Here is a 13,147-nt window from a genome sequence, read left to right on the forward strand (position 1 = left end):
ATAGGAAAAAAAAAAGACAGAAGATTAGAGATAAATAATGAATGAATTCCTCGAACGGGGAATGTAATCTTTTTAAATAGACATATTCGAACATGCTTACGAAGAGGTAGAAAGCATATCTTTGCTGTATTTAGGAATGTTTGGTGAGATTGGGTATCTTTAGTCTATTAGTTCATATTACTCGTGTTCAGGTGCTATTTTAGAATTGAATATGATGTGCTTTTTGTAAGTTTCAAATCCCTGTATTACAGGTATAATATAATCCATCAAGTGAGAGTTGAATTTCCCATTGAACAACACATTTGTGATTACCATTCTAATAATCTATTTAAATTAATTCAACATATTACTAGTACATTGTTAAATTATAAGTCAGATCCATGGCATAATTTAACCCACTGCAACTTATTTGAGATGAAAGAGGATGAGCTTGTGAAAAAAGGATAGTATAGCAATATCCGTTTTCATCTAATAATCTAAAAGTTTTCGATTCGGTTAGTTTCTAATAGCAGGACGACTAATTTTTTTTTATATAATTTTCCTTCTAATTTCTTTGTATTAGTCACATGGGTCTCTCATGTAAAAAAAAAATGATGATCTTGTCAATCAAGGCTCTACGAAATATTATGGAACTACATGCAACAGATGAATCATTGGAGCCTTTTAAAAAGGAGCAAATTGAGATTTCTGTTAACATTTGGGGGTCTGCCCGCAATAAGAAGTAAGATGAGCCTCCAAGAATAATTTTGGAAAATTTACTGTCACCGCACCCTTAATCATAAAAGGTTGCCTCCAATTTTCAAACTCGGCTCGGCTTTTCATAAGCTTTTGACGAAAAATTCCTTTCTTCCTCCGTTCTCTGTCTCCTCTCTGTCCCCTCTGCCTCTCTCCTCTCATCATCAATGGCGCCTTCTCCACTGCTAATGGCCTTCGTACTCGCCGCTGCCCTTCTCCGGGTGGCGGCCGCCTTGCCGTGTCGGAGCTCGTGCGGCGAGGTGCAGATAGACTACCCCTTCGGCATCGACGACGGGTGCGGCACGCCGCAGCTCCGGGGGTGGCTGAGCTGCAACGGGACATCCGGGCTTTTCCTGCAGACCCCCTCGGGGGCCTACAAGGTGGAGTCGATCGACTACCAGAAGCAGCGCGTGATGGTTTACGACCCGTCCATGTCGACGTGCTCCATCCTCCAGCCCCATCACGACTTCGTCATGTCGGATGTCCAGTATGCCGTCATGCCGCCTGCCGATGACACCGTCTTCGCCCTCCTCAACTGCTCCATCGACTCCCCGGTCCTCAACCATTACAGGTCAGTGAGTTTCGGGCTTAGTTTGGCAATGCCGGAACTAATTGGCAAATGTTGGTTGACGAACAGCCGAAACATAGTTGATGTTTTTCTCAATGTGCTAAAATGTTGAGGACGGTAATTGTCGATGAATAAATAATACTTAAAAAGCGCCATATCTGACAAGATTAACTTTTTAGAGCAGTGCGGTTGTTTGTGTATTATATGAATTAACGAACGGTATGTTCAAATTTCAAACTGCTACATTAATTTTACAGGTACCTCTGCTTCAACGATGTAGCGGGTCACTCCTGCAATGAGCTGTACGGAGCGTGCAACGCGTTTAGGTTGTTCCATATGTCGAGCAACACCACTGCGCCGGCATGCTGCTTCACGCGCTACTCGACGGTGCGGTTCATGAGCATGAACATGCTCGATTGCACGCACTACACCACCGTGGTTGGCGCAGCAGGGGAGGGGCTGAGGAGCATCGGGCCCACAGATTGGGTCTACGGGATCGGGCTCTCTTACGCAGTCCCTCCTGGGTTGGGCTGTGAGCGCTGCAAGAAATCGGGCGGTGCCTGTGGGTTTGACACTGACTCCGGAGCAGAGATGTGCTTGTGCTCGAGTACCATGAATGCCACCAGAGAATGCGGTGAGTCGATTACCTTTTGAAGCCCTAGGGATGATTGGGATCAGTGACCTTGTTCGATGTTCACGAAATGTTTGCCAACAATATAAATGAACAAATTATGTCATAATTCTTTTTACAGGATATGAAATCTATCATATGATTTTCGTGTTCTTCAGCTGCAGGAAGTGTTATGGATGGAGGAGAAAGGACAGCTCCAGTAATACTACTTCATGGATTTGTTATGGCTCTTTGCTGCTTACTCTTCAATTTTATGAGTTAGTCTGGACTCGGTTCCTTCAACGATATCCATTACTTTTGGTCTATTGGTTTTGTTCGTGATTTTCTTATCGTTCATCATGTTAACTTTGGATACTCACTATTAGCGGAAGTGAATCGCCAGTTGTGCAATCTGTCCAGATCGATCGATGGCTTGATCTGGAGGGACTGTAAAAAGAACTGATTTGCTGTTGGATCAAGCAAGCAGAGGGGCCTAATTGACCATTAGTAAAGAGGTCCCTTAAGGTCAGTCTTGTGTGCGATGTTGTGCGGTGGTCGCAGTTACAGGTTAACCGTAAAAGGTTATTGAGAAGGTGGTCCGTTAGCAAAGTGAACAATTATTAGAGCATCGATTTGCCGGCGACATAGGGAGAGGGAGAATCTCTTCTTATTATGAACTACACATGGCCGCCTTCTTCACCTGATCTCTCCTCCTCACATGGTAGAATCCCTTCATTTGGTCTGGCAAACCTATCCTCAAAAATTAAATAAAGATGTGTAAGTTACTAAAAAATAAAGTCCGTTACTAAAAAAATTAAATAAAGTTCTTTAAAAGATGTGTAAGTTACTTCAATATTGTGTAATTTACTTTGTTTAACCAATGAATTCATACTCTATGGTATAATCATCTATATGTAGAATATTAATTCTGGCTCTTGTGATGAGAGCCCGTAAGAGCTTTCCATCGCCTGTCGATAATCTTCCACATAGCATTTTGCATATCATCAACTCGTGGCCAAACGCCCATTTGATTTGATCCTCTCGTCATTAACATACACATAAAATTTTTTGAATTCCTAAATAAAACAATTAATGCCATATTTAAGAAGAAATTTTTTTAAAAAAAAGGAATAAGTACGCACTAAGTCCTTTATGTTTGAATTGGTGTTCAACTTCATCTTCTTTTTTTTTTTTTTTCTTTTATCCAATCTCACCTCCTACGTTTCGATGAATGTTTTATTTGGTTCTTTTATCAATCACACAGATGAAGACTACTAATTTGGTGCCGCGCATTATAAGTTTTTGCGTATACAATATTTTTAAGTTAAATTTCTTTTATAAGTTTTTGCGTATACAACATTTTTAAGTTAAATTTCTTTGTTTCGATTTCAAAAAGGGTACTTTGAATTTTTTTCCCCCCTGTAAAAACAAGGAGAGAAGAAGAATTGATAAAGTTACCGTGCAACCAAAAGGAAAATGGCACGGTGGTGGCTCACGCTAGGGAAGATGCGCTCAGTTCGAGGTTAGAGCTGTCCTTTGATCAGGCAGACACCACTGCCCCCTTCTCCATATTCCACTGTTTTGTTTCATCAATTTTTCTTAAATATAACGAATTATTTTATTTTATTTTTATGAAAAGTCTTATTGAATTATGCACTGATATATGGATATTTTCTCTTAGAAAAGATAGAAAAGAATTCATAACAAAATATGAAAAAAATAGTGAAAATCTTGACAAATTTAAAATAAAAAAAATCAGTTGCAAAAATGATATGCAAATGCTTGCGCATAATTGTACCATAGCATGGATCTAGCTTATTGATACATTCAAGAAAAAGCCACTTAAATCACCTTCCCCATAGAACTATCTATTTATTTGGCTGTTAAGAAATCAATCCTGAAACTTTTGGATATACTTAGAAGTATCGTTTCGATATCTAGAAGGTTTATTTTGAAATAGATGCCCCATCAAAATGATCCCATAAAATTTTCCTTTTAAATGGACATGGTTCATTCTTAAAATCATGGCATGCTAAAACAATCAATGCAACAATCCTTGAATACTCTTTCCGTGCTTATTATATAATATACCTGATTTTACACTCTCGTTACCACTACAAACTAGTTGCCATCCAGTGACAGTTTTTCTACCGGTGAAAATTTCCGTCACTGTAGGTTCGTTTTACTGACGACATTTGATATGTCTCAGTATTAATAATCTTTTGCTGACAGCTAGTTTTTACTGACGAAAATTTGAAATCCATTAATATAACTTTTTTATTTTGGCTCACAGACCGTAGTGCCGTCACCATAGGTGGGTACTTTACTGATGTCTAAAACTAAAAACCGTATATCGCTATGGTACAAGTGGCCATCAGCATTTTGTTTGACATTTACTGATTTGTATCTCCATCAATGTATCATAATTTCGTGAATTTTGATTTTGCTTTTTCTTTTTTGTTCCCCCTTTCGAGATCATGTTTTTGGTTCAACTGTGAAAGACCTCTACATCGACTTTATTTTGTATTGAAAATGACTAAGTAGTTTTTGTTATCTTATTCTTATTTTGGTAAATATAGCTATAATAGCCATTATTTGGAATATATAAAACTTAATATTTATATATATACGTTAATAATGATGAGAGACTCTAAACGACGATCAATCACTTGTTGAAAGAATATAATCATAGTATTAAATATATGGGACTACTGGTAATTAAATTTCATAAATAGGCTAAGAGAAAAACCAAATTTATGAAAAAGTTGGAAAAAGATAAATTTAGACATTTATCGATTATCTAAATTAAAAATATATTATCTATTACTTTAACTTTAGTAAAATATTTTTCAAATTTAAAAAGTTAATTTTTTACAATTTCTACATTGTTGAATAATATTATATTAAAAATTATAAACTAGAAAGTTCAAGATTGATTATATATACGTAGACACACGATTTTGACCCGGAGTCGATTTTGAACTCAATTATATATAGGGTAAATTGCACTGGTGGTCCAAAATATTTTACAAATGTTTCATTATGGTCCAAAAAGTTTTTTTCGCTACATGATGGTACAAAATGTTTCAAAATTGTTTCATGATGGTACAAACCGTCAACTCGAGCTTGACGTCGTCAAGTCGATGCTGACGTGGCTACTATGTGTCACCTCCTTGCTAACGTGACCGAAAATTTTAAATAATTCTAAAAATTTTAAAACTTTTAAAACTTTTAAAAATAAAAAAAAAACTTTTAAACAGAAGGGAAACGGGGAATTTAAATTTTAAAAGGAGGGGGAGGATTTTAAAAAAAAATAATTTTAATATTAAATATTTTTTAGAAAATTATTTAAAATTATTTTTAAAAATAAAAAAATATTTAAAATTATTTTTAAAAAAAAAAAAAAATATATTTAAAAAAATTTAGAAAAAATTTTAAAAATTTTAAAATTTTCAATATTTTAAAATAAATATTTTATTTTTTTCTAAATTTTTACTATTTTTTGTATTTTTTTATTATTTTTCGTATTTTTTAAAAAAATTAAAAAAAATTAAATTTTTAAAAAATATTTTTAAATTTTTTTCAAAATTTTTACTCTTTTTTTGTATTTTATTATTATTTTTTGGATTTCTTGGACTTTTTAAAATTTTATTTTCTCTTAAATGACATGGCGCACTATGATTGGTTCCACGTAACAAAAGTGACACATAGGACGCGTCACGTCAGCAAAATGTTAACGGCGTTAAGGTCAATTGACGGTTTGTACCATCATGAAACAACTTTGAAACATTTTGTACCATCATGTAGCGAAAAAAACTTTTTAAACCATAATAAAATATTTATAAAACATTTTGGACCACCTGTGCAATTTACCCTTATATATATATATATATATGTTGCGGACCGTAACATTGATAGCGAAGCCCCCTCTCGCCAAGCTTCACCTAGCGACGTCCTCCAACTCCGTCACCGAGCCTCACGATCCTCAACCTCATCTTCGGGGTCGTTGAGCTCGACTTGAGAGCAGGACCAGCATCACGGCCAACTCCATCCTTCCCTTTTCGAAGTTCCGATGAGTCCCTCTGTCGATTTCCCCGAGCTAAGTTCCACTCTCTCTTTCTCTATCTCTCTCTCGGTCTCTGCTCTATCTGCTGTCGTCTTTCTCTCTACTTTTCGCAGGTGACCGGAGTTCTGGTTACAACCCAGCCCCTCCTCCGATAAGCTCAACTCGTCCCCTTAATCGTGACCTCCTCTGTAGCAGTAGCTTCCCCTCACAACCCCGTCTGAGGCTTATAATGCTCAATCCGGACAATTAGAGGTCAAGCGAGTTTCTTTTAACCCGAAATTCTGGTGTTTATGCTTGGCTGAGTTACATAATGTTGTTTGAAGGATTTGAGGTTGTTTTACTGGATTTAGATGTGTTAGAAGTCAGCTGGATGTTGAGGCTGAGATACATGACAGCCGCTGGTGGGTTGGTTATTCAAGGATGAGGTTATGATAACTTCTAGCTGGGCTGATCTATTCGGATTAGCCGAGAACTTTGGTTGTTAGCTCTGACAATGAAAGGATCCTGATTCTTTCCAAGATGAGGTCGAAGCACGAACCCGGACATACATATGGGAATGCTGGCATTTCTACATAGCTACTGAGGATCATTTTCTTAGTAAGTCATACCAAACATGACACATAAGGAAATTGTATTGATTTCTTTCCTATGCAAGTTTATACGTGCATGCGAAACAAGAAGGCACAGCTGTTGTCTTGATTTGGGCAGCCAAGGGACGTTTCCTTGGTCATATATCACACTTTTGGGGATTGCTTAAAGTTCGGCAAGAGTATTTGTCCATGTTAGGCAATTTCCTTATTTTTATCTAGCAAGATATATTTCTTAGTTTTTGTTAATAGATTAGGAAATTTATGGATTGTTGTTAGTTATCTTTATTCCTTCAGAATAAAGCTAAATGTTGCTCGTATTAGGTCTCCTAGATCCGGCCTATTAAGAGTAGACGAGGCCATTCATTGTAATTCTCTTGACAACATGCATAAATTGGCTCAATGCCACGTATTTTACTTTACATTTATCTTTCTTGCACTTTCAATTCCACAAATGCACTTCAATATCTACATATCACACCCTTTCTACCTTTGATCTTCGTCAAGTGGAACCCTTAGTTCCATTCTTCTCCTCGGTACCTGAACTCTCGATTCAAACTGGTGCCAAGCTAACGAGTATATTAGGTCTTGGATCTTTGCTACCCTATCAAAAAATTTGCTTTAAGAAGTTCATGATCTTCCTTTCTCAAAATCAATTTGTTCTGCCCTTCAAACTAGGTTCATTGAACGGTCTCGAGCTTGTGCCCTAGATATCAAAGTCAATATCTCTCATACCAAACTCACCAATCAAGGAGCAGAAAAATGTCTGCATGTATTGAAGGTCCTATCCAATCAGTTAAAAGACATCGGGAAACCTATCTCTGATGAGGACTTAGTCACCAGTGCCTTGGCCGGTCTTCCAAGGGAGTATAAGGCCATCATTACCTCCCTGTCAATTGGCTGTGATCCCTTCACCTTCGAGGGATCTCCATTCCAAACTTCTCCACCAGGAGCAAAGACTCCAGCAATCCCCAACCCAAACACAGCCTTTCAAACCCAAGTTTGTCAATCCTCCAATCGTGGTGGTCATGGTAGTAGACGTAACAATCGGGGAGGTAACGCTTCAAGCGAACGTTGTGGTCGTAACTTTGGTGGCTCATCTTCCTCCTACTCATCTTATGGCTCAATGTCAACAGGTTCATATCCATCACACTCATATGGTCGCAGTTCGGCTACACAAGCCCCTACAGCAACTCGTGGTCATGGCAACAACCCCGGTATACTGCGCTGCATCCATTCACTCCACATTCGGTGAGGTCCTCTCATAATTTGTCATCTTTTGCTATTGATGGGGTCCTTGGACATGGTCCTACTGTAGTTTTTTATCAATTCTACAACTGAGTTGATCATACTGCAATCCTAGTGTCTTGGTACATCCTCATTCAATGTTCATCTTCGCGGGTCTCCATACTTCAGATCATGGCATACACTGATGCTGACGAGGGTGGCTGCCTGTATAGTGTCGCTCAAAAACAAGCAATACGGTCTTTGTCGGTCAGAACCTCATTTCTTGGTGTTCCCAGAAGCAGCTAACCGTCTCACGTAGTTCGACCGAGTTTGAATATCGGGGTCTTGCTTGTGCAATTGCTGAGACCCTATGGCTTCGTTAACTCATTTAGGAAATTTGATGTCACTTTTCAAGTCCTATCATTGCCTATCACAATAACATCAGTGCCACCTACCTTGCGGCGAACCCACATTGCTGTTGATTATCATTTCATCAGGGAACAACTCACACGTCGAGATTTACCAATTCGAATGTATATGTTTTCATTTTTTGATCTCATTGTAGCAATCTGTTAGTAATTGTGCCCCCAACAGATGAGGGAGGTATTAGGGATATATATGTAATACTCTCATACGAGGACTATATTGTAATTTTGTAATCTTGGTCCACTATATATACTGATGGGGTCAGTATGGCGACCCTCATGGGGTCAGGCCTCACAGTCGTACACATCTCAAGGGAGGCCCGGCAGCATCTCCCTTCATTCGAGAACTAGGAATCCCAATTCAGTCCTCTCAGGTGTTATTTTAGTACCCGTCTATTTTCCTTATCATCCAAGTAAACGAGAGTATGGTGGTGGTCCTAACCTATTATCTCATCATGCTTAGAATTTTGGTTATGTTGTGGCTGGAATTTCACTGGTATGAGCAAATATCGAGCAGGCATTACACAGAATAAGTCATTTCACAGTGATCTCGCACAACCTCCCACTTATAACAATTCTGATTTGGTGCCAAATTGAGCTATTTCATATGGTTCGGCAGACCAAATAGAAAGGACATTATTGATAAGAACCTGAGGACTTATGTCATATTTACACGTACATGGTCCTTTTGATAAGGAATGGTAACCAAAACTAAGGCTATGTCATAGGTCAGTTGGCTCAACCATGCCACATCGTTGAATGATGCTTTGAATTCAGAAACGTGACGCATCAGACCATGTGACTGGTGTAGAGGATTGCGCCACTCATTGATTTCCACCATCATGCACTGGCAGTAGCTCCTATCCTATTCTTGCATGACACTATGCCTGATTAATCATTCGATGGCTTCTATCCTGCGATGTCGGAAATATGATAACTATGCTTTTGATGGGCTGATCCGGTTCTAATAATAAAACCCTACAGGCAGCAGTCCAATTAATCTTTGATTTCAATCGGCCAACTCTCACTATCAAATCACCACTAGTACGGTGGTCTAGTGGTTAAGTATCAAACACTCCACTTGAACATCACGAGTTCGAACCTTACTGAAGACGTAGAGCTCACCACTATGTGAGTGTATTATAGAATGGCGATGGTTGGCCCATAATGCTTGATCCAGTGGGCCTTGGACTTAATTCACTAGTATGTTAGTAAGGCGAGAGTTCAACCGCGTGAGCATAGTGCTTTCGATTTAAAGGGCATTTCTGATAGATGGAACAATAAAAGATGCTAAAGGTAAGAGCTGAAACTTGCTAACCAAGACAATTGATTAATGTGCAAACTTCAATGGCCGACTTTCACTATGCAGGATTCACGACATTGCCAAGTTTCAACAAGGAAATCCGCAGGTGCACAAAAACTCCTGCAGGAATCTATAAGTAATTACAAGTTGATTCTTGTCGAGAGTAAACTCTTGCACTAACAGCATTGAGAGCTAGGGTTCACACCACGAACATGCCCACAAACATGCCGGAGTATTTGATAAAGCACTGCAGGAACTTCTGGTTTGCCCTCCACAATTAGGTTAAAGGAACTTTGACCCTTCCATTTGATGCCTGCTCACTCGACTCGGCTTCTTCACCCAAGATAAAAGGAAGAGGAGACCGGTTGATCCTTCAGGCTAGGAGGCTCGTCCAATCAACTGGCTCGTGATTGCTGATAAAGAAGAATGTGGAGCTAAGACAATGTGGACTTTCTGGTGCTCTAGAAGATGTTGTTTCTCTTGTTTATGAAAATGTATCTTTTACAGATTAACCTGCATTGATCACAGAATATCAGAACACAATCTATATGAATAAAAAGCCGCAGCTCCTAGATGAGACAAAATCCAAAAAATTATAAAACAGCTGAAGAACAGAAAAGACTACTTAAGTCCTTAAGTAGAAAACCTCGCTAAAATGAGTCAAATCCATTCTAGCAAGCAAGAGAATAATAATAATAATAATAATAATAATAATCTCAAGCCAAAAAGTAGAAGTTCAAAGACCGTAGTCCAAATTGAAGTCGTGCCTTCATGCTTATGAATCGAGATTCAAGGCAACATTTCACATGCAAATAAACCCGATTGAAAGCATCTCATGCGGCAACTATGTGAACACCGACTTCTGGGAATAAGCAGTAAAGAGAGTGATTACCTAATGAATCTCAAAGTTCATCATGCATGTGTCCTCCATTGGGAAGCTCTACATTCCTATCAACTCCTCGATGAAAGTCAGCCCCATCTCGGTTCACTTCATTTAGAATTTTGGCTTGTCCCGCCATAGAAGCCTTCAGGGCTGCAGTGACCTTCCTCTGCAGGGTGAGGATCCCGATGCGCTTTGAAACAACATAAAGTACCGCAGAGAAGAATAATATAAATCCAACAACTAGTATGATCCTGTCAATGACATCTTGACGTTGCATGGTAGAGAGGAGGTTCCGAGTTCGCATTAACAGAGACCGTTGGCCCTTGTACTCACTCTCAGCCTTTTTCAAAACTCCTGTTGATTCATCTGCGAACCTCCAACAACAAAATAAAAGAATTGAATAAGACTGCTGGAAGCTAAAGGAAATTAGACTGCTAGCCGCACTTATTCAGTGTATCGATAATTGATATGGAACTTTGCAAAGTCAGCCGCATTACATTATAACATTTGAGGCAAACCCAAAATTCACAAATCGACCTACCAAACTAGAACGTACAAAGCTAACAAGTATGAATCTTTAAAAAAAAAAAGGAGTTTCAGGTTTTCTGCTCAGGAGTAAATTTTACTCACCGAAAGTCATGAGTGTGGCAGCACTTCTTTCCACCTCCTGCAATTTTTTACACAATGGTGACATGAAGCCAACATGCGAATTTTCCAGGTAGGCATAAATTATCAATGGTCCATCAGTCACATGAATATGTAAATCATGACAGCGTGGAACTGTGTCAGTTTCTATTCTAGTATTTACACTTTTTTTTAGTGTTATTCTAGCATGTATATATATATATATATATATTTCTTTTGGATAAGTGCATTCTATTCTATTCTAAGATATGAGACGGGTCATAAGTAAAGAACCAGCCTACAAACCTGGACCATCAGTTGACGCGTGCGACGAAGACTCTCCGTGATACTTTCCGCAGCTGATGTCATTCCAGCTTTTGTCCTAACCAAAAATCAAATATTCAACTTCATGATTCATCTGATTTTTTTTATTAGAAGCCCACAAACAGATTTTCATTTTCCTATAATATATATAGTACACTTTGCTTAATGTCCTGCACTTAGTGAAAGTTTAACAACATACTGCAAATTGCGCCTCCGAGCTGTGGATTCTCCTCCTCCACCAAGAAGAAGTTCTCTCTAAAAAAAAAAATTAGAATCAACAAGATGTCTGAACGTTGCAGGCATTCATCATTAATTCATCTAACTCCACTTGCAGTCAATTACGTACATACAGAAAGCCACAATTCATATAGGAGACAGAATAAACTAAGCACCTCTTCTTGAGCGGCTTTCCTCATGTTGGCCTTTGCTTGTAAATTGGCATTCCGCAAGTTAACTCGCAGACTGATAAAAAAGATAATCAGCAGGCTTTCAATATGCAGATATGCTGTAAATCACCATATGCAAAACATGAAATCACACAATCCTCAGTTCATGAATTCAAAGAAATAGAAAACCCCTACAGAACTGGTACAGATGTAATTCCCCTCTTTGCTGAGATCATGCCAGAAATTGCAAGCTCAGGCCTTCACGTACAAATCTTATACCACTAACCAACACACAAGCCATTACCAAGAATCTGAACAAATACTATGAGGCGAAGATTTAGATACGTTTGGTAGTGGTTCTTCCATGATTCAAGCAAAGACTTGGCGGACTCGACATCCTCCTCGGAGGGCAACTGTGGCGCGAGGAGGTCAAGCTTGAACTGCAGTGAGTTTAGAAGGGCCAAACCGTCCTGCACAAGGCCATTCAACCTCGGGAGCGAGCTCTTCTCCTCCCTCGACTTCCCATACTCCCCAATAGCCTTTATGTGCTCCTGGGTTTTACAGTACGCCTCGCCCCACTCCTTCTTCACCTCCTCAACGGCCTCCACCACTTTGTCCATCGAAACCTACTCAACAACACCTCACCATACTTCAGCTCACAAAACAACAGAGATCAACGCAAATGGGACCGGAATCATCTACCATTTTTGACATGTTATATGTAATACAATAGAATCTCCATCGCGGAACAATTGGCAATTGCAAATCAATCCGATCACTGATTTGACCAGAAATGTACAAATTATGAAACCCTAAGATGAGAAATTTACCTCTTTCACTTCAATTGGGTAATAGCCGAGCCGATACTGGCGCGCAAAAGTTGAATTGCTGATCAGAGATCGAAGGAAGAGAAAGAAGTGGTGAACGTCTGAGCTGAAGATTCTTCAGACTTGAACGTGGGAAAGTGGATCGGTGGAGCTCCTTAACTTTCCCAAGCACTTCAAATAACTCAGCAGTAACAATGGAGGACAGCTGAAGGAGCCTTCGAGTGCCACTGCCAGGAGGAGCGGCGAATCCGGTCCGACTTCTCCGGCGGGCTGGCACTCTCCGATCCGATTCGCCTCGCTTGGCGCGTATGCCAGGACAATGTGGAGCTTCATCAGACGGATGATCATGAAAGAGAAGAAAAGCCCATTGCATCAATGGGCTGGGCCTCTTCTATATTAACATGTGGGTTTTGATTGTTAACTATTTTCATAAATAAGTTTTGCTGGTCCTCAAACTTCTGCTTCTTTACGGTTTCATCCTTTCTCTTTTTTCTTTTTACCACAGTCTATTATGACTGTCTCTCTGTCCGTCTATCTATATCTGTATTATTACAAGACAGAGAAATGCGGAAGTTGGTGTAA

At 39.1% G+C, this 13,147-nt stretch overlaps 2 protein-coding genes and 1 long non-coding RNA gene across 7 annotated transcripts; 2 read left to right on the plus strand and 1 right to left on the minus strand.

The window, feature by feature from the left end:
- Positions 1-803: 803 nt before the first annotated feature.
- LOC116195478 lies at positions 804-2,239 on the plus strand. 2 transcript variants are annotated; one of them, XM_031524709.1, is made up of 3 exons: positions 804-1,306; positions 1,561-1,937; positions 2,093-2,239. In XM_031524709.1, the coding sequence occupies exons 1-3, from the start codon at positions 903-905 to the stop codon at positions 2,194-2,196; spliced, it is 885 nt and encodes a 294-aa protein (XP_031380569.1). In that variant the 5' UTR covers positions 804-902; the 3' UTR covers positions 2,197-2,239. The 2 variants fall into 2 exon arrangements, with proteins under 2 accessions (XP_031380569.1, XP_031380577.1); XM_031524717.1 differs by having other exon boundaries at positions 2,099-2,239.
- A 3,572-nt stretch (positions 2,240-5,811) lies between these two features.
- Positions 5,812-8,626, plus strand: LOC116192772. Of its 3 annotated transcripts, XR_004154144.1 has the most exons (4): positions 5,814-6,231; positions 6,330-6,576; positions 7,703-7,817; positions 7,983-8,531. It is a non-coding gene; the product is annotated as an uncharacterized LOC116192772 (long non-coding RNA). The 3 variants fall into 3 exon arrangements; XR_004154143.1 differs by having other exon boundaries at positions 5,812-6,576; positions 7,930-8,626; XR_004154142.1 differs by having other exon boundaries at positions 5,812-6,576; positions 7,983-8,626.
- A 902-nt stretch (positions 8,627-9,528) lies between these two features.
- Positions 9,529-12,897, minus strand: LOC116192499. Of its 2 annotated transcripts, none has more exons than XR_004154098.1 (8): positions 12,569-12,897; positions 12,084-12,364; positions 11,745-11,814; positions 11,552-11,607; positions 11,335-11,410; positions 11,035-11,071; positions 10,414-10,778; positions 9,529-10,034 (listed from the first exon to the last, which is right to left on the minus strand). XR_004154098.1 is itself a non-coding variant. In XM_031521055.1 (8 exons), the coding sequence occupies exons 2-7, from the start codon at positions 12,356-12,358 to the stop codon at positions 10,424-10,426; spliced, it is 861 nt and encodes a 286-aa protein (XP_031376915.1). In that variant the 5' UTR covers positions 12,359-12,364; positions 12,569-12,896; the 3' UTR covers positions 9,529-10,034; positions 10,414-10,423. The 2 variants fall into 2 exon arrangements, 1 of the variants encoding a protein (XP_031376915.1); XM_031521055.1 differs by having other exon boundaries at positions 10,414-10,770; positions 12,569-12,896.
- Positions 12,898-13,147: the final 250 nt, after the last annotated feature.

Source organism: Punica granatum, chromosome 1 (genome assembly GCF_007655135.1).
Source record: "Punica granatum isolate Tunisia-2019 chromosome 1, ASM765513v2, whole genome shotgun sequence".
Lineage (NCBI taxonomy): Eukaryota > Viridiplantae > Streptophyta > Magnoliopsida > Myrtales > Lythraceae > Punica > Punica granatum.